The 18,804-nt window shown below is 44.7% G+C and overlaps 2 protein-coding genes across 12 annotated transcripts in view; both read right to left on the bottom strand.

Annotated features, from left to right (window-relative positions):
- SH3PXD2A (SH3 and PX domains 2A) overlaps positions 1 to 3,794 on the bottom strand; it is a 280,366-nt gene extending 276,572 nt beyond the window's left edge. Inside the window, exon 1 of one of the 3 annotated variants that reach the window (XM_054205000.1) lies at positions 3,642 to 3,794. In XM_054205000.1, coding sequence (XP_054060975.1) covers positions 3,642 to 3,713 — 72 coding nt within the window. In that variant the 5' untranslated portion in view covers positions 3,714 to 3,794. Of the gene's footprint in view, positions 1 to 3,439; positions 3,535 to 3,641 lie in introns of those variants that run through there. The other 2 variants (XM_054205001.1, XM_054205002.1) reach the window with 2 other exon arrangements.
- Positions 3,795 to 10,098: 6,304 nt separating this feature from the next.
- Positions 10,099 to 18,804, bottom strand: part of STN1 (STN1 subunit of CST complex) — a 49,204-nt gene continuing 40,498 nt past the window's right edge. For all 9 annotated transcript variants that reach the window (XM_054206689.1, XM_054206691.1, XM_054206686.1 and 6 more), the window contains one exon: positions 10,099 to 17,234. In XM_054206689.1, coding sequence (XP_054062664.1) covers positions 17,077 to 17,234 — 158 coding nt within the window. In that variant the 3' untranslated portion in view covers positions 10,099 to 17,076. The remainder of the gene's footprint in view (positions 17,235 to 18,804) is intronic.

The raw sequence follows: 18,804 nt of genomic DNA on the forward strand, positions 1-18,804 counted from the left end.
TAAAGATAACCTGGAAAGAGAGAGAGGAGGATGTCTTGTTTAAGCTCCTCGATGGATAGTTAAAGGAGACAAGCATCAGCTGTGGGTCTTTTTAAATAGAGAATGTATTTCTGGTTTGGGATCATTTCATGTTTAATTCGGACAATCACAATTTCAGACTAAAAGCCAGAGAAGCTTCATAACCAGATCAAACTTCAACAACTGAGAGAAGAGACTTTCAGACTGTTTAAAACTTAGCAGGGGCTGGAAAAGGGATTTGGATTTTGTTACCAGCTTTTTCTCTTCAGGATGATTAACTGACACCTTCAATCATTAACCACAACATCCTAATCCACCCAGCTTCACCAACAGCACTGCTCAGCCAATGTATGACCCCTGTTGCACCAAGGGTCTTTCCAACAAACCCAGACTTGACCTTCCTGACATTGTTCTTGTTAAAAGAAAAGGAAAGGGGGAAAGCAAGGTGATTTAACATTTTTGAAGCATTATCAAGCACAAATCAATTTTTAAAAGACCATCAGTATGAAGAAAGAATAGGAAATTAATTCAGAAAGTCAAAAGCTGTAAGAGCAGCAGTAGCTTATATTAGGGATATACCATACAATAGGCATGTGGTTATTGATCCAACCTTCTGTTTATCCTTTCACGTGCTCTCAGGCAGGGCCCCCAGTCAAACGGGTGGCATTGTGCTACCCACTTGCTGACAGGGACACAGAGGGAGGCACTGCAGACTCCTTCCCCCAGCAGTGATTTCATAGGAGGGGGAAGCTGGCTGGGTTCATATCAAATAGCACTGGATCTAAGAGTCTAATCTCTTCGCATGTGCAGAGCCCTACAAATCCTCCAGTGAGGCATTAATCTCTTCAGAAGTTTCACATACAAGGATAACAGCAGAGGATATGCAAAGCCACCTTCTTTCTTTTAGTTTCTTGAGTCAAGGCCACAAAAGCTATGCTGGTAACATGAAAGACATCTGCTCCAGGGAATGATTCCTGGCATCTAGGCCTAGCAGTGCAAGGGCTTATGTGCTACACACATTTAGCCCCCTGCGTGTACCCACAATGCCTAAGATTTGCCTTCATCTCTCCAGGCTCCACCATGGCCCTGAAAGATCACAATTAAAAGGAAAGGGTGTCAGGTTAAAATGCCTGCAATACCCGTGTCACCATCTACCAGAGAAACACATAGTTAATCTGATGCCAAAGTACATGTCACATAGCCTTAAGGCATGGCATGAAGGTGTTTACGTATGCTGGAGGTAGACAGGCTTTTTGATATTACAGAGACACATAAGGCAGAGAGCACCAAGCTTTGCATTCTCCAAACTATCCACAGGCAATAGAGAGAACTAAAACCCAAGCCAGGTTTATCTTGATTTCAGAAGAAAACAGTTGTTTCATATTAAAAAAGAGCACAGAATGAAACTAACAGTGATCAGTGGATCAGGTCCAGGGAATTAAGTTCTTTGACAGTGCAGGCTCACCCTCAGTGAGTTACTCCAGCCAAAGACAGATGAAAGGCTGCAGCGCATGCATCTGCAGCAAACTGCAATCTAGGAAATGAGGAAGAGTCCAAAACTTTTGGACCTGTGGGCGAATTCATTCATCTAAAAGAAGGAGATTCACAAGGACATGGATAACTATTATTTTAAAATTAATTACTTCGGTGCTTGTTTGTGAACCAAGACCCTATTGTGTTGAATACTGTGCAACCAGAGATTAAGAGTAAGTGGGAGAAAAGGCAGACAGAACACTAGTCACCCAACAAACCATTTAGTTTGTGATTTTTTGGCAAAGAACTGGACACACAGGGATGTGGAACTGTTGTGCAGAAAACAATATTAGAAAAGGTATACTGAGAGAAGGGTGAATGTGAAGAAATAGATTTTCCACTAGAAGCATTAAAGAGAGCTTCTTAGAACAGTTTAGATTACTGCTATTAAAATGCAAGGACAATGATCATCAAGGAAATACAGATGTGTTTCTGCAGACAAATATGGAAAATATTTTCTTTCAAAACTGTAAATACAGGGTTTAAAGCCTTGTTTTCTGGTTATTTTCCAAAAAATAAGAAATTAACAACATCGATTTCTCTTGGCAATCCGGAAGGTATTGTTATCATTTCTTTTGCATATGTTTGTGCTTGGCAGACATACTTCTCTGATGCTGAATTGCTGCCACCTTTCAGGTGAGATAACAGCCTGCGGTGGTGTCAGCCACAATTCACACCAGCAGCTTGCAAAAGCTAAAGAAGCCTTTCCCGCCTGGAAGCAGTGAATGAGTAATAGACTGAATGCACAGGTCCAGCTGGCAACCTGAGAGGACACGAGACCTAAAACTTCCAACTCCTATGAACTGGGCACAAGATGCTTAATTCCACGGTAGATGAGAGCTTCAGCTTTACATCTACAAATCAGCCTCTCTCAGCAAAATAGTGCCCTCTAGCCTTAAACTGGGTTACGGTTTGAGCCTTAGAGGGAAAAAGCTCAGTGATACAAAATAGTAATAGAAAGCTTTATGTATGATCTTTGGCCTTATCTTTCAGGCAACCCATCCAAATGCTGACCAGCTCTGAAAAAATCTGTCAGACATGCAATGCCAGGAAATACAGTATACTCCAAGTGATTTCACACCAGATGCAACACCCCCTCAGGCTTTTCCTTACCAAAGCTGGATGATTTACCTTCTCCATACACAAAATCCAACCTTCTGTGTATTAAAATACAGGTTGTATTTTGAGGAAAGAGTTAAAGGATTTGATGCAACTAAAACCTAGAAACAGACAACAGAGAGGGAAGAAAAGATACCTTCTCTCCTTATGTGGATGGGCAAAAGCTACTCCACTGTATGCTGCAAACTCCTGCAGGCAGAGAGACACTTCCACATGACACCCTGCGATACTAGAGTCTAGGAAGGTTGTTAAAAATCCTCCTCTGATGCTGCGCTATTGGCAGTAAGGTGTGAAAGGAGGAAGGCGAAAGAGAGATGAAAGAAATTCCAAACGCAGAGTCTGCCTTGATAACCGTGCAGACAGGCTCCCCTCTCAAAAAAGGTCTTAATGTAACTTATGGGAGAAAACGAGTAAAGATGCATTCAGCACCTCTGGACCACTGACCCCACGGCAGGAGAGCCTTGCTCCGCTCCCCACCGGGCACTCTGTGTTGCCGTGGCCAGGATGGGGACAAGCTAGGGAGCCGAGAGACCCATCCCATCCTGTGCTGGATCTTGCTGGGCAAGAAGGGAAGATCCACCTTCAGGAGGGAAGGAAACTTCAAAATTGTAACATATATATATAAAAAAAAAAAAAAAAAAGAAAGCAGGCAAACAGCCAAGCAGGGGACGAAGAAGGGTGAGGGAGAAGAGCTGCATTTCCATAGCACGCTGCCTCTCCGCACGCCGTGCGGGACCCCGCTGTCCCCGGCCGCCCGCGGTCGCCTCACCTGCGTCCCCGCAGGGGCAACCGGGGCGGGGGCGCCGGTAGCCGGGGCTGCCGGGGGGCAGGTTCCATGCCCAAGGTCAGGCTAGGGACGGCTCCGCGCACCGCACCGCGACCGGCCCCGTCCCGTTCCGTCCCGCCGCCCGCACACGTGCGCCGGCCGCCGCAGGACCGGGAGGTCTCGGCCGGGCCCAGCCACCACTCACGTAGTGCTTGGAGGGGTTCCTCCGCTTCTCCACGTCCACCACGTTGGCGTCCAGCACGCTGTAGGACAGCATCTTCGCCCGCCCCGCGGCGCTCCGCCGCTCCCTCCCGACGCTGGCAGCACCCTCCGCCGCGCTGCCCGCCGCGGCGATGCCGGCCCGCGCGGCGGGCGGGCGGGAGGGAGGATGCCCCGGTGCCGGCTCCGCCCCGTGCCGAGGCAGCAGCTCCCCCCTCCCGGCGGCGGCGGCCACCCGGCTCCGCGCCCTGCCCCGCTGCCTCAGGCTGCGCGGCCAGTGCGGCGGCGGCGGCGGGAGGGGCAGGGCCCGGCCGCCCGCCCCGCCCCGCCCCCGGGCGGCCCCGGGGGGCGCCGGCGGGACGGGACGGGAGGGGACCGGGAGCCACCGCCCCCGTGTGGCTGGGGGCGCGGCCCACCCTGAGATGGCGGCCGCCCGCGGCCTCGCTCCGGGTGTCCCTTCACACCCCGCAGGCGGTGGCGGAGCCTCCCCCCAACCCCGACCGGGTCCCCACACCCTCCGCCTCGGCCCGGGGCTGCTGAGGCACCCCGGCCCGGCTTGAAGGAGACCCCGGGGCAGGCAGCGCCCGGGGCAGAGGACGGGCGCAATGCCTCCGCGACCCTCCATCCCTGCAGAGAGCGGCTGAAGTACCCTCCCCGAGCGGCCGGCCAAAGTCAGGCCGGAGACCTGCGAGTGGGGCCGAGCACCCAGCCCACCAGGCTCCGGCTGGGACCTCAAGGCCAGACACGGCTTGGGGAGATCCATGCTCCCCTTGCCCACGGGCCGCAGAAGGATCAAGGCTGGTGGAAGATCACACAGGCTCTCTGTCATCTGGGCTTTTAGAGTGATAAACCCATTTCAGCTCTTTGTATATACATAGATAAATGAGCACTGTCTTCCCCAGTCACACTGCAAGAAGAGCTTGCCCTAGAAATTTCAGATTGTTTTCCTTTCAATAATGTGTCATTACTTTGCATATGATTATTTGGCAGTTACCTCAGAAATGGGAACTTGCGTGTGATCTTCCAGCCCTCAGCTCATTTCATGACATTCATTAGCTCTTCACCACATTAACTGAAGTCACTAAGAGCTCTCATTCCTCTGAAGCCTCCTCAACAGCAGCCCATGCAGATTTTCCACTAAGCTTCCAAAGTGCTGCTGACGGCTCCAGACCTGCCAGCCTAGGAACGCAGACAGGTCCCAGCTCCTGGCAAAAAAAGCCCCATATTTACAGTAAGAATGATCAGTCTCAATGGGATTTCATTATACACGCTACAGGCACAGTTTCTGAATCACAATTTTTACAAGGGTTATTAGCCTTGTTATTAGCAACAACGATCGTGAGAGAGACACCAGAATCACAAACACATAGATAGTTGGGCCTGAAGGCTGATGTTTAAAAGTGGTTGGTTTCAAACCATAGATAGTTTCCATGAAGAGCTTAAAAAAAAAGAAGGAAAATCAGGAGCAGCACCATCAGCACCCAGCCACCATCTGCCGCCAGGTGGGAACCAGGTACCTGGCTGCATAATGCCAGGGAAAGATGCTCTGAGCCAGCCTTCTCCTCCCTCCTCAGCTACTACACACATTTTACCAAAACTAGTGAATTGACATAAAAACGTCAGTCCCACCACGGCGTCCCATGTAGGATGTCTGCAGGCATGCGTGAGACTAACTTTTGGAAATAGGGAGGGTGAAAAAGGGGAAAAGCTGATATGCCCACCTTTGTTGTCGCTTTTTAGGGTTGTCTTTTCTCCTTCAGTGCACCCTCTTCCCTCCTCTTTGAGGGACTTCCCACCTCTAATCCTCATACATGACACAAGGCAGCAAGGCAATTATTTACATTAGAAACCTTTACTGTTTAGACTGGCCAAGAAGTCCCTGGTGTGCAGAGCAAACAAAGAAAATTCTTCCTTGAAAATGTAAATATTCAAATAACCCATTGATAAAAAAATATGCCTGGTGTGACCAGCCTTTTGGGTCTTGGATGCCTCTTTCCTGTGAACCACTATTAATATACGTCACACATTCTGTCCGCTTCTCCTATCACCCTGTCCAAAGGCAAAAAAAAAGGCCCCCCAATCATTAAAAACACTCAGGCTTTGTTTTAAATCAGCTTTCAAAACATGTTGTTGTGAGGGAAAGAGACAAAATACATCATTCTCCAAATACTCTGCCCCATCCTTCCTGACATTCTTACTGACTGGCATTATTCTCCTCTGCTCTCTTATAAGGAAGGAACTGCAATTTTTGGTCCAACCTGAGACAGGCACTTTGGGGTTTGTGCTCCCTTGGTGTCTACCCCATACTTTCATGGCATCTGGTCCACCCTTCACCTTTCCTCGATTCAAGACATCTTGATTTTCCATGGCTCCAGTCAACCTTCTCCAGCTGCAGATCCTGCCCAGCCCTTGTACAGCTCTGACTCCCCTCCTCCTCCTCCATCATCCGCTGGTTTTGTGCTCACCGCCACCTTCTGCTCTCCTTGTTTGTTTGCTGCATCCCTCCATCTACGTAGGAAAAATGTATGTTGCTAGGGGCATGGATTGTTCTTTTAAAATATGTACAACACCCAGTCCAGAGGGAGTCCGATACCAGCCTATTACAAGAGTAGCAGAAAAATAACTGAAACCCTTTATTATGCTGCAGGCCTGGGAAAATCCGCTCCTCTCTCAGGCAGCAGCTGGGAAAATGAAGCTGATGGCGCTTTCCAGCCTTGTGCTGGAGAGCCAGGCTCCGTCTGCTGGGACTGAAGGACAGAAAGACTGCGTATGCAGTGAAGAGCACGGCAGGCTTCTTGGATGACCGACCCCACGTGCTGAAGAGCCTGTACCTGACTAGGACTGTGAACACACAGGCTGAGGCACTGCAAATTTATAGGAAAATAACTAGGGATTTTAATCCTAAATCTCCTAGTATTTTTGTTTTTCTTTTTTCTTCAAGTCTTCATTACTGAAGTCCTATTGTTACAGTGGAATATCACTACTATTATTAACAATTTTAATACATATATTAATATCAACAGCTGATTTAATAATTCAACTTTATGGACCTGTGCTTCCAATAAAATTCACCTGAGGAACACCCTGGGAAATGCAGACTTCTGAAGACTGAGATAAATCAGCTATTTTAAAAGCTTTTGTGTTTACTCATTTGCTAGGTGGGTATTTGGGCAAAGAATTTTTTTTTTTTTTTTTTTACCAAACAGGTAATCACATTAAGCCTCACAGATCTAACACAGCTACAGGCTGGCAACCTAGAGCCTGCTCCGATTACGGCAAAAGCTGATGCGTGACAGAATGTGTGTGTGACGGTCTCAGAGCTGGAGCATGACTTGAGTTTTCATATTTCAAGAGGACTTTGTCATGCTGGCAAGTTTTTTGTAAATAAGCATTTGAGTTGTAAATTGAAAACACTTGGATCATGAAATCGGTGAGAAAATAAAACAAGGGACCGGCTTCTCTTTGCTCCATTAGGGCCATTTCTAATGCCTCTTATTAATTCATGGCATATCACTGTAGCTAAGTAAAACCCCCTGAATATTAACCACACTATAGTCTAACAGCCCTCTCTGTTGTGGCTGGAGTTGTTGCTAAAGATGATTTTTCATTCTTGTTTTTGCTTTTCAGTTTGCTAGGGCCGGGCAGCCAGGTCGAACACAGAGTTTTCCTGTCCCGCTGTCTGGGAGAGGCTCTAACAGTGCTCAGCACCCCGGGGGGGAGCAAAGTGCCCCCTGAGCTCAGCCCCTTGGGGGAAGGGGAGCGTTTCAGTGCTGTGCATGACAGATTAGCCACACAACTCATTACCAGCAACTAGAGTTGCATGCATAATCTGCTAGACATGGTACTAGAGATGTGCCCCTTAGGGTTTTTTTGGCTCTGATGTGCAACAGCACAACACAGAGCCTTTGTTACACTCCCATCTCAGCTTCTGTACTTACAAAACCTCAGCTTCTTAAAAGGGCTGCTTTCCATGCAGTCCTTCCACTTCAGGGTTTCAACATACACATCTTTTGATAGGAGCAAGAAGAATGGTAGAGCCTGCCTGGCATTCAAATCTCAAACTCTGAAACAAAAAGCAAGATGCAATCTTTTTTTTTTTTCCTATTTTTTTAAACCCCACTTGCATTTTGTCTTCTTGGGAAATTACTGCTCTTCAAATAAAATTCACTCTGGACATAAATAGACCCAGCTAATGTGGCAGAAGGGACCCGAAGAAACCAGCTGCAGTCCTGGCAGAGCAGCCCCCGGAGCACAGGAGTGTGCCCCTTCCCCTCCCAGCCTCCTCACCAGAGAGTGCTGCTTTATCAGCCCCTGTGTGCAATCCAGTACAATGGAAAACCCAAAATAATCATTCCCCCTGCTAGCAGCGTACATGCTTTCCCAACGGCATAACAGCTTTTACTTACATTATGAAAGAGCTGCTTCACCCTTGTGACTTAAATTATAGATTATCCTTTTCTCGAAGCAGCTATCTTACAATTTAACCCTTTCATGACTAATGTAATTTTTCAGTCCTCTCTTACCAGAGTTGTGGATGAAGGATTTCCAACTGCAGTATGTGCACTGCACGCTCCATTTAGGGTAGTAGCAGCAAATTGCAGACTGCTTTTCATCCACGTACACTTTGTACTTTCCTATTGGTACAAAAGCTTTACAGATACCTGTTGACGTGGTTAAAACATACAACAAAGCAAGTCCAAACCACACTTTTCTTTATATATTATATAAATGTCAGGCTCACATTCAGGCTGAAGCTTATCAAACTCATCACAGGTTTGGATTGGGACTCACCAGGTTTCTTCCTGGTTGCTCTCCCTGACTTCAGTTGCTCTCACTGTTCTCAAAATAGCACATTTTGAGACTGGCTTCTGCTTCATCTTCTACAAAAAACTTGGCAATCCATTATTGAAAGCGCAGGCTTGTTACAAGTAAAGTCAATCTAGGAAGTAGTCTTTTTTCGCATTTTCCTTCCATGTTACCTCTAAGCATACACATGGACACCAAGTCCTCCACATTAACAGATTTTAAATTTCCATCAAGTCCTTTTTAAACTTGAATTTCCTTGTTCGCTATTTTTGCTCATTCAACCCCTTCTGAAACCAAACAGTAACTTTATTTGGCTGCACATCCTCTAGAGAAAGTAGAAGAGTTTAACTGCCAATATCCAAACCAGACAAGGTTTGATTGATGGGCTGTGAATTGTAAAAATGTATCAATAAAACCTTATGAAAAGTTAGCCATGGAACTGCAGTTAGACCATAGATGAAAAAAGCACAAGCTGGGCACTGTAAGGATAAATCTGTAGAATGCAACCCCTACCACTCAGTAGCAGAGTGCATTGATTTTTATTTTTTTTTTCATTTTTTTTTTTAAGTTACCTTCATGCAAAAGCAGTGGTTTTCCCAGCAGAAAGACTTCTTCAGGAGGAGCACTTCTGGACCTCCACAGCAGCATCATCCCATGGGTAGACACAAATAGGGTTTTTTTTCCCCCAGGTTAGACTTTACAGGGCAGTAGTAGAGATGCTTGGAAAACCAAATGCCCCATAGGATGATTATTGCTTGGAAAAGGAATGAGATCATCCCAAAGCAGATAATTTCTCCTGGCAAGTGGAGCTATGGTTTCTCTAGCAGGGCCTGGTGCAGGTGTGCTTTTCAGCTTGGAGCAGTGGACACACCATCCACATGATTCCAGGAATTTATTTGGATCCAGGCACGTGTTAAGCTACGGCCACACAGCACCAGCGATGCAACCCTAAAGACCACGCCACTCACAGGAGTCTTTCTGGGCCACTGGTCTAGTGACTGAGGAACACAGAAACCACCTATGAAGCAAGGGCAGCTTCTCCTTCAGGCCTGTTTCCATCAGTTAACAGCAGCATCTGGATACGTGACAATTACATTGCCCTGAACTTTTTGATCCTCAAAGGCATTTTGTTGAACAACTCTTACTTTAGCATCTAACTTCAAGCATCCGAGGGATTGGTCTTTCAGAAAGGATGAAATACCCTGCAGAACGGAGGAACTGTTGAAGGATAATATAAGGAAGGCAGAGGAAGAGCATATAAATATTACTGTGCTCTATATAAGTGTGGCCAGCTGTTTATGATAAATGTTCTCTTACTCCATTTTTTCTTGCCCTCATTTCCTCCCCCGCTTTCTAATTGCAGAAAATAAAATAGTACAAGTCCTTGCTTTCATTACATGCAACACCTGCTGCCTGTTCTGAAACAGATGTCTAAAACATCATTAGGCAATTACTTCTTAGCCTTTTTCAATGGGACTGATTTCAAACATTGTGCTAAATCCTCCTCCCTCTGCTTCCTCTGTATTTCTCATCCTTTCCTACGTTCAGAGTTCCAACAAAAACTCCTCTCTGTATCAGTTTGCTCCTGTTATGTTTGTCCTGGATCACTGTACTTACAGAAGGACAAAGAGGGAGACTATAAGTTCAAGAGACTTTATTGGGCAAAAAACAACAAGGTGAGGGAAGAAAACAATGAGAGAGTATTAGTCAGCAGTAGAGGCAGTAGTTTCAGAACACCAGCTGGCTTGTTACAGCTCTGGGTTTTTTTGTGGACATTACGGCAACGTAGAGTTTTACATGCACGCAAGGCCAACGCCTGTGTTCTCAATATGAGTGACTTAATTTTGGCAATAAGAGAAAAACCGAACTCCAAGCACTCCTTTTGTTTCCCTACTGCCTTGTGTACCTGGCCAAGAAGAGCACGTTAGAATCAGCAGGCCTGCAGGGCTTGCACGACTCTGTTGTTGAGGAAGACATTTGAGGGAACCGATTCCTCCCTCCTATTTCCAAATGTCACCATAATATTTGGATGAGGTCTCCATTCCTGCAAGGATCCATGAACTTCTCAGACCAGTAACAGACTTGGCACATGCTTCATTTAATCATATTGGCTGTTTGGCACTGACAAAGACTTGCAATTTATCTTACCTTGTTCACAGCAGAGGTGGGATGACTTTCTCCTCTCTGCTTTACTTTTAACTTGGGGAAATTAAAAAGAACAACGAACTAGCTGTCTTGGCCTAAATTTCCTATGGAAGCAGTGGTTCAGCTGCAGCCACCCCTCCAGTTTTTAAGCAAGATGAGCAGATGTTTTGGCCTTTACATGCTTGCAGATTCCCAGCTTGTTCATCCCAAGCTAAGGTGGCAGAAAGCTCCAGTTCTAGCTGGTAGGGAAGGAGCATTCATTCTTCCAATCAATAACAAAAAGCAAGCTAGAACAAGAGCTGTAGGACATGTTGTGCCAGGTTAATTGGCACTGTACTGTTCAGTGGTTCAACACTTGCTGAAAATCGTTCCTTTAGGTTATTTCTTTCACTAGCAAATTCCTGGTTATATTGCGTTCAGGCAATCTTGTTAATCTGGGCTGGTTTCAACTTGTAAATTACCGTGACTAGATTAGTATAGTCTCCATTGCACATTTAAAAGACATTAGTGGGAACAGGCTGGTGGCATCCCTAACAATCAGTTACTCAACTTTGTACCCTGATGTAGATGCTGTAACTTTACCAGATTTTAACAGTTTGATTTGCAGTTTCCCCTCTTGAATGTCTGCCTTGGGGTGATCTCTGCACGAAAACTTCAGGAAAAACAGTCTGGTCATTTCTTAAGAGAGCATTGCAGAACAAGTACTTCTTGTGGCAGCTGAAGTTACAAAAAATGGGTTCCTTGAGACTGTCTTGTGTGTGGTTTCCCTAGTGTTCTATGACTGAGTTTCTTCCTTCCCCTTAGTGGAGGCACTAATTTGGGCTTCCCTCTTCTATCAGTGCATCTGTTTTCTAAAAATGTGCAAGACCATAGAGCTCGTTCACACCTCTTAACAAGCCAACAGATTATAAAGTCACTTGGGATGGTGAGACAGAAGAAGCTGACAAATGCCCAGACACACAGTGTAATCACATCAGAGTATAATCGCACTTTGTCAGAAAAAAACGGCTTAAAGGAGACACACAAACTAGAAGTCCACATCAACTTTATGGATCATGCCTGCAATGAAACCTGTGCAAGGACATGCAAGTGGCAGGGAGAGGCAGATGGCTTCTCTTGCCACTTGCGCTTGCTCAGGTTTGGGCAAGACACAAGTGTTTTATTTTTTAATTATATTTATTTTTCACTTGGATACCTGCAAGAAAACCACAACTAGAACTGTGGTTGCTGCTGGATCCAGGGTGCTGCTGGATCTTTGGGAGGGTGGGGTGGACAAAGAGTTATTTTTCTGAAATTGCAGCTCTTTCCTGCTGCAAACTACATGGTGAAGAAAACTCAAGACTGAAAAGGATGATATCTGCCTCTATCAGTGTCTAGACAAGGAGCGAAGCACAGCCTGCTGGAATGGGACAGGCCGTTAAAGTGCCAGGTCAGCTAGACAGGGGGATTATACCGAAGCTTTCAATTGTCAGATGCTTACAAGGATATTTGAATTAGGAAAGAAAAAGGGAACAAAGTAGAGAGGAAGGAAGGTTGTCTGGGATGTGTGGTGCAGAGATGAACCATAAGACTGTGAATGACATGAAGGGCCTGAGAAATGACAATTAGAGGAGAGAGTGGAGAGCAGAAATAGATGAAAGAAATTAGGGGGAAAGCCTCCATGCCTGACAGGGCATATTGCTGGGAATGAAACCCAAAATCCCTGACTCAGCATTTCCCTGCTGCCAACAAACATCCACAAAAATGTTTCTATAATGCTGGGGCTCCTGGACGATGGTAACCAATTATTATAACTATTCTTTTATCTCTGCGGTTGAACTTTTGTTTGCTCGCTAGCCTGTCGGGTTGGGGCAGGAGGGCTGGAGACTGTGCTGAAAGATGGCAATAAAGAATGTAGCACCGCACTGACAGGAAGTTTCAAAATTCAGGTTGCCCATGGGATCTGAACTTGCTCCCTTCCCATTTAGAGGTAAGTACAAAGATAAAAATCTTTGCTAGGCACATCTTTTTCCCCACAGGATCGGCTTACTCCCAAAGTAAACCAAACTGCACTTCTTTGACAAGCAGATTCTCAGTACTTTGTCTCATAACTCTCCATGCGGCTCCATGCCTCACTGGCTGCTCACCGATTAATTCTCATTCTGAATAATGAATTAGCAACTCCTATTTATGGTGTTGATCATTGGAATACACAAGTATGGACAGATCCACAAAAGTAAGAGCTTTCAGTCATATAGCCAGTCTAAATTTTTCATTTGTTAGTTTGAAAAAAAAGCTTCATTTCCCAGGTTACTTGTGTAAAATACATACCCTCATGGGTACAAATTTACAATCCAAAGACTTGAGAACAAGAAGACTCAGAACTCATTTATCTGGATTTCTGTTTTTAAAAAGTCACTTAAGAAGCCGTAAGAGGAAACAGGATTCCAGGAAAAAATATTTGGTACAAATAAAAACAAGGAGACTATCATCGCGTCATAGGACCTGGAGAGCAAAAATACAAGACGGGCAAAGCTATATGAATGGAAAGAGCCGGAAAAAGATAAAGCTCTTAGCAAAAGCAGGGCTTGGACTAGAACGAAATCCTACTGCAGGATCTATCCATTCATCCACTCCCACAGAGTTCTTCCCTAACAGCTCTCACAAATAGATCTCTAGAGCTTTTAATGACTAACATTAAGAAAAATTGAGGGAACCATATTATACCCAGTTTACAAAAGAAGGAAACTGAGGCATGAAGCAACCTGATCTCTTCTCCCACCTAAGCAGATAGCAGGGACTGAAGGTAGAGTTGTTCCTTCATTTCCTCACCAGAAAAGCAATCACCTTGCATTTTGCTAGAATGGAATATTAAGTTTTCTTTGTAATTTTTGTTCTCAGGCGCTGCATTTCTATGGAAACATACCTTTTTAAGGTAACAAAAAAATGCTGCCTGCTTTTAAAAAACTCCATTTTACTTACCCGCCTTTTACTGCCGTAACTGTTTCTATGGAAACTGGAACTGGCCATGAAGCAGTCCTACAACATGAATTCTCACTTGTCAGTTTTACATTAAAGTGCCACCCTCAACGTCCTTTAATAAACCAGTAATAATTGTGTTGCCTAACAAGTTTTCAAATTAAACAAAACAAGAAAGCGCGCTTTCACTGAATGTTCCGCACAATATTTTGTAGGTGTGGTCTAGGTCTAAGAATTTTAACAGTCTGCATGATATGACTCTCTTGGTTAAGGATATGATCTTTAAACAGAGAGACAGTTTATTAGCAGTAAAAGCCCTAGTGTGTGTAGACAGACTTACATAAAGGTGACTTATACCAATATGGGTATGTCTAGACTGCTGTCACAGAAGCATACTGTAGAGATACTGAGGAAATGGGTAAATCAACCTACAGTGAGCCCTGTGCTCCCACAGCTAGCTGGGGTACTTCTGTGCAGGCATATGCATACGCTATTCCCTGTAGGTACAAGAGAGGGAATGCACTCAACCAGAGTAAGTGTTTGTCTGTGTTGGGTGGCTAGCATGGAAAAAATAAAGCATGCAAGTTTGAGGCACAACTGTTCTGTACAGTTCTTCAGAATAAGAATCTGTGTAACAAATCTAGGCTCCTCTATTGATTTTACTTTAACCTTCCACTCTTGTAAAAACTGTAGGCTCCCTTATGTTCATTCCTATTTCCCTGACTTAACTCTAGTGAGAAAAATCCCTTTTTCCTGTTCTTGGGGAGCAATTTCCAACAGAATGCACCCTCGATGACAAGAGTTCTGCACTGCCAGCAAGGAACAACTTAAAAACTTCTAAGGACAGGTTTTTTTTTTTTCCCCACAGAGTCACTTATCCATCTTTCCAAGATGAATTCTTCCTAACCTCATCTCTGATGCTTTGCAGTTCGTCAATACTTTTAAATTGCAACAGGGGCAGAACAAAGAGGGAAGATAGTTTGTGTCTGCATCAACCTCCAATGCATAGAAAATAGGTGGCATGAGGTTTTAGGCAGACTTTACACACAGAAACGTATCTAAAACACAGGAAGTGCAGCATCGAAGATGGAGGCAACAGAACACATTAGATGCTGTGTGTATGACTATCCAAGCTGTAAAGGACAAAGATGTAATCCTATTTTGGTATGAATTTTAGAGAGATCCTAAAGAGCAATATGATCTCCACACCATCTTTTCCTCCAAGATTCAGCTGTGCAGAGCTCCTTCCAAAACTCATCCAGCCTACACACTTGGATTACACCCTCAGGAGAACCAGAGTCTTTCTCTCTTCTAACCTGAGAGAGGAGATCACCTTTCCCACTGAGCTAGCAGTGTTCTTTTAACCCTTTCCCAGCAAAATCAGTTTCTGCCAATATAGGACTTTTCAAGAAAATGGCCAAGTCAGTCTCTTAAATTAGATGCTGTGCTCTTCCATATGGTCCAAGATACCACATACTTTCCTTTAAAATAACCTCAAATTCATGCCAAGTAGGTGACTTGCCCATAATCAAACACTAATATATGGTTAACTCCTGATACGAGTCTGAATTTAGGAATCGATACTCCAAAAGACAGCCTTTGTTTTTAAGCATTACTTCAAACTTATCAGTAATCAGAGCAGGAATCTGAGAAGCTGTCTCCCCTGTGGCCAACCAGACCATTTTGTAGGCATAAAGTTGCAATTCCCCTCAGTACCACTTCACTCAGAATCTGGACTCCTTTCCCTGCTTTCTAGAGACGTTGGGGGGGGACGGGGGGGGACAGGAACAGGGGAAGACTTCTACAATTCGTTCTTAATCCTCCTCTTCTCTTATTTCCTTCTGCACAGGGACATCCTTTCACATGTTCAGGCCCATATTAAGATCTGACTAGAAGGTACCCAACTCAAAACAGAGCAGCAACACTAGGAGTAGGGCAGCCTGCAGGGAAACCAACTATTAAGCCCTACAGCAAGTAGGTAATTTACAGCAAAGGAATGATTCATGCATAGTTCTCCACTATGGACAAGCACACCATCTCTTTAAAGCCAGTTTTCCACAGGCCTCTGGATGCAAATGCCAAATATTTTGTCATGCTTTTCTCTTAGCCTATACCTCACTGCAGCCAGGGCTTGGAATGAGGCATATAATATAACAACAAACCAGAGACCTGGCACACGTGGGGCTACTCACTGGCTTTCCTCATGCATATCGTTTATTTTCCCCTGCTATGTCAATCCTTATAGGGCTTTACCACTACATCTGCCTCCTGGGAGTCTGCTATTTCAACTGTTACAGGGAAGCTGCAGAGGAAAGAGGACGGATGCATTCAATCCTTTCTATTCTTTTTAAGTTAAACATCCCACCTCCACACTATTAATTAAATAGATTAATTAAACAGACAAGCCCTTGCAGCGGCAAGCCCTCTCTAAGGATAAATATTGAACAGCTCCAGGCTTTGAACTGTGGCACGTAACAGAGTCCTGGTTATTCCAGATCAAACGTCTTGCATGGTAACTTTGTTTAGGCTAATGTTATTTCATCGATGTCTTGTGTTCCTCTGCAACCACAGATAGGGATAGTATTTTTCGCCAAAGTTGACAAGAAACAGAAGACACAAAAGGCAACAGGGAGCACAGAGATTACAAAGGGTCTTGCTGGCTTTCATATTTTCTTTTCCAAAGCATCTGACCTACAGTTTACCATTTGTGATGTAGGAAGCAATTTAAAAATAAACAGAAAAATGGTGGCTGTTTCTGAGAATTCTAGTCTGAACAGAATCCACAACAGAACATGTCAGTAGTGCACACAGTAGCCAGGGGAAGCCAGCCACGCTTGACAAGCGGTGGGCAAGGTTGCAGGATAGGGAAGGGATGCAGGACCCCATTCCTGAATATTACTTTTCATAGAAAGGTGAGGACTGCTTTAGTAGTGGGAAAGCTGTGCACGTTCAGGAATACATATTTACAGACATTGGTACACTAACACTGCCAGGAAGGACAGGCAAATCTTTTGAATGTTTGCTTGCACGTCGTTTCTCTAACTGTTATAAAGTATACATAAAAAGAAAGATCCATAGCTATTACCATATGGAAAGATCACAAGATCAGTCTTTAAGGCAGAAAAACAAGTCCTGATGTGACCAGTGCTGTAAACAGCGCTCTTTAGCGGTGACTTTTCTTTAGGGCTCACTGGATGTAAATGCGAGGACAACCACGTCACATCTTACTGCAGAGAAGCAGCCCAGTTTCTTTTCCAGCTCCCCTGCTGTATTCGGATATCCAGAATCAGCTTGATACAACTTTCACAAGGAATAGCAAGGAAGTCAGCAAGAATATTAAAACTCGTATTTGGACAACTTCTCAGGAGCTGGGCAAAAACAGCATTTTTGAAAATCAGAATGCTTTTTTTCCCCCCATCTAGATCATACCAGGTAACAGCAGCTTTTCAGGGTCACTCAACCACTCCTTCTTCCATCCTTTATCCTGAATGGACCAAAACGATCTCATCTCTTTAAAAAGCCATGTAATACCCTTCCATAGTGCTGACAACATCACTGTTACTCTCCAGCAGTTCCAAGACACGGTGCATCACCACTTCAGCCAGAGAGGGGTTGTAGCTCTGCCGAACGCAGCTCAGAACATGAAGGAAATGGCAACCTTTTTCAGCATCTGCAGAAAGAAAGGAAAATGCAGCCAGGCATGGAGGTAAGACTTCAATCTAACTGCCTCTTTTTAATGATTGTAATCCAGATTAGTCATGAAAAAAACCACAGCTGTCGCAGAGGAAGAATGCCCTAGGTACTGAAGCAGAGATGCGTGTATTCAGAGGGAAGAGATCCAAGTCTGTGCCTACAGTTCTCCAATTATCAACTGTTCCCACTGACTTTTCTGGGAAGTGTCAGGGCTGTAACACTAGTAATGAAGGTGAAAGATAATCAGTCTTGCAAACTCTAATATACAGGGCTCGTTCAGTACAACCTGATGATAAGGTTAATAAATTAAGGGTACCTCCACTGCCCACCTATGCAAGCCATCCAGTTTCTGCAACTGCAGAAGAAACCAAATGAAAATCCTTTTGCTCACACCCAACTTCAAAAACGTCTAGAACAGAAGGAAGGTCCGTGGCCAGGACCTGTAACTGCTTGCCCAATGCTGGCATCTTGTGGAAAAACTGCTACAGCGCAACTTCCAGAGACTTGAAACCTAGCACTGCATTCCCATTCCCAGCACTTCAGACTGACTACTCAGACAATTACGGGAGTAGAAAGTCACAGAACTTCAGTATCAAATTTTATCTCCTCTTAAGAAGAATGAACTCTGAAAATGTACAAGAGAACAGAAATGTTAAAATAATCCCCTTTCCTAGAGGACAAGCCAGCGAAAAAGGTCTTTAATGGCTGCAGTATTGTGTGCAGCTACTGTGTGCCTGGTGGAGCCATCATTTGATGCTCAGCTGTCCCACTCAACGTTTCCCCCAAGAGACCCTGCAAACCCACTAATCACCAGTGCTGCAGGCTCCCAGTCTCCCCAAGTACTGAACTCCACAACAGATTTCGTTCTCTCCTCTATAGCTAAGAGTGGAAAACTAGCATAAATGAGACACATCAGCACAAATGACTTTCCTCCTCCTCAGCCTTCAACTCACATGATATAAGATAAGTTTGATAAGGGTACTGAAAAATTTCCATGGGCCAGGGAGATGCCTGCATTTTGTTGTTGCTGACTTTGGTTTTATTTTTGCCAATCTCGACTCTAGAATCAGATGAGCCCAGAACTGACTTAGAAGCTGCTGAGAAAAGCCACTGGTAGATAGGAGGCAATGCTGAGTACTGATAAATAAACAGTTCAGCCTATTACACTGTGATTCAGGCAAAGATATCTCTTTAGAAGTCAGCGATCCAGTGTGATGAAAAACCTTTGTGGCTGGTAGCCAAAAAGGCATCCACCACCCTAGGACGGCTAAGTGGAGAGAACAGAACAATGCCTCTACCTGGTCATAGTGACTGTTGTTGCAAACAAAGTAGGTAGCTGCATTTTGCATTAGTCATAGGTTTATCATAAGAAGGTCAAAGTGCCCATCCCTGATCTACAGTAACTTAGCTTAAGTCTCAATGAATTAGATTAGTGACTCAAGTGTTACCCAACAGTACAGTACATACTTTCCTCCTAGATGCTGGTAGAAAGTGTCATTTTGGGATAGCTGCAGGTGTGTACAATCATTAAGTAACCCAGAAACACT

Source organism: Rissa tridactyla, chromosome 6, assembly GCF_028500815.1.
Source record: "Rissa tridactyla isolate bRisTri1 chromosome 6, bRisTri1.patW.cur.20221130, whole genome shotgun sequence".
Taxonomy (NCBI): Eukaryota; Metazoa; Chordata; class Aves; order Charadriiformes; family Laridae; genus Rissa; species Rissa tridactyla.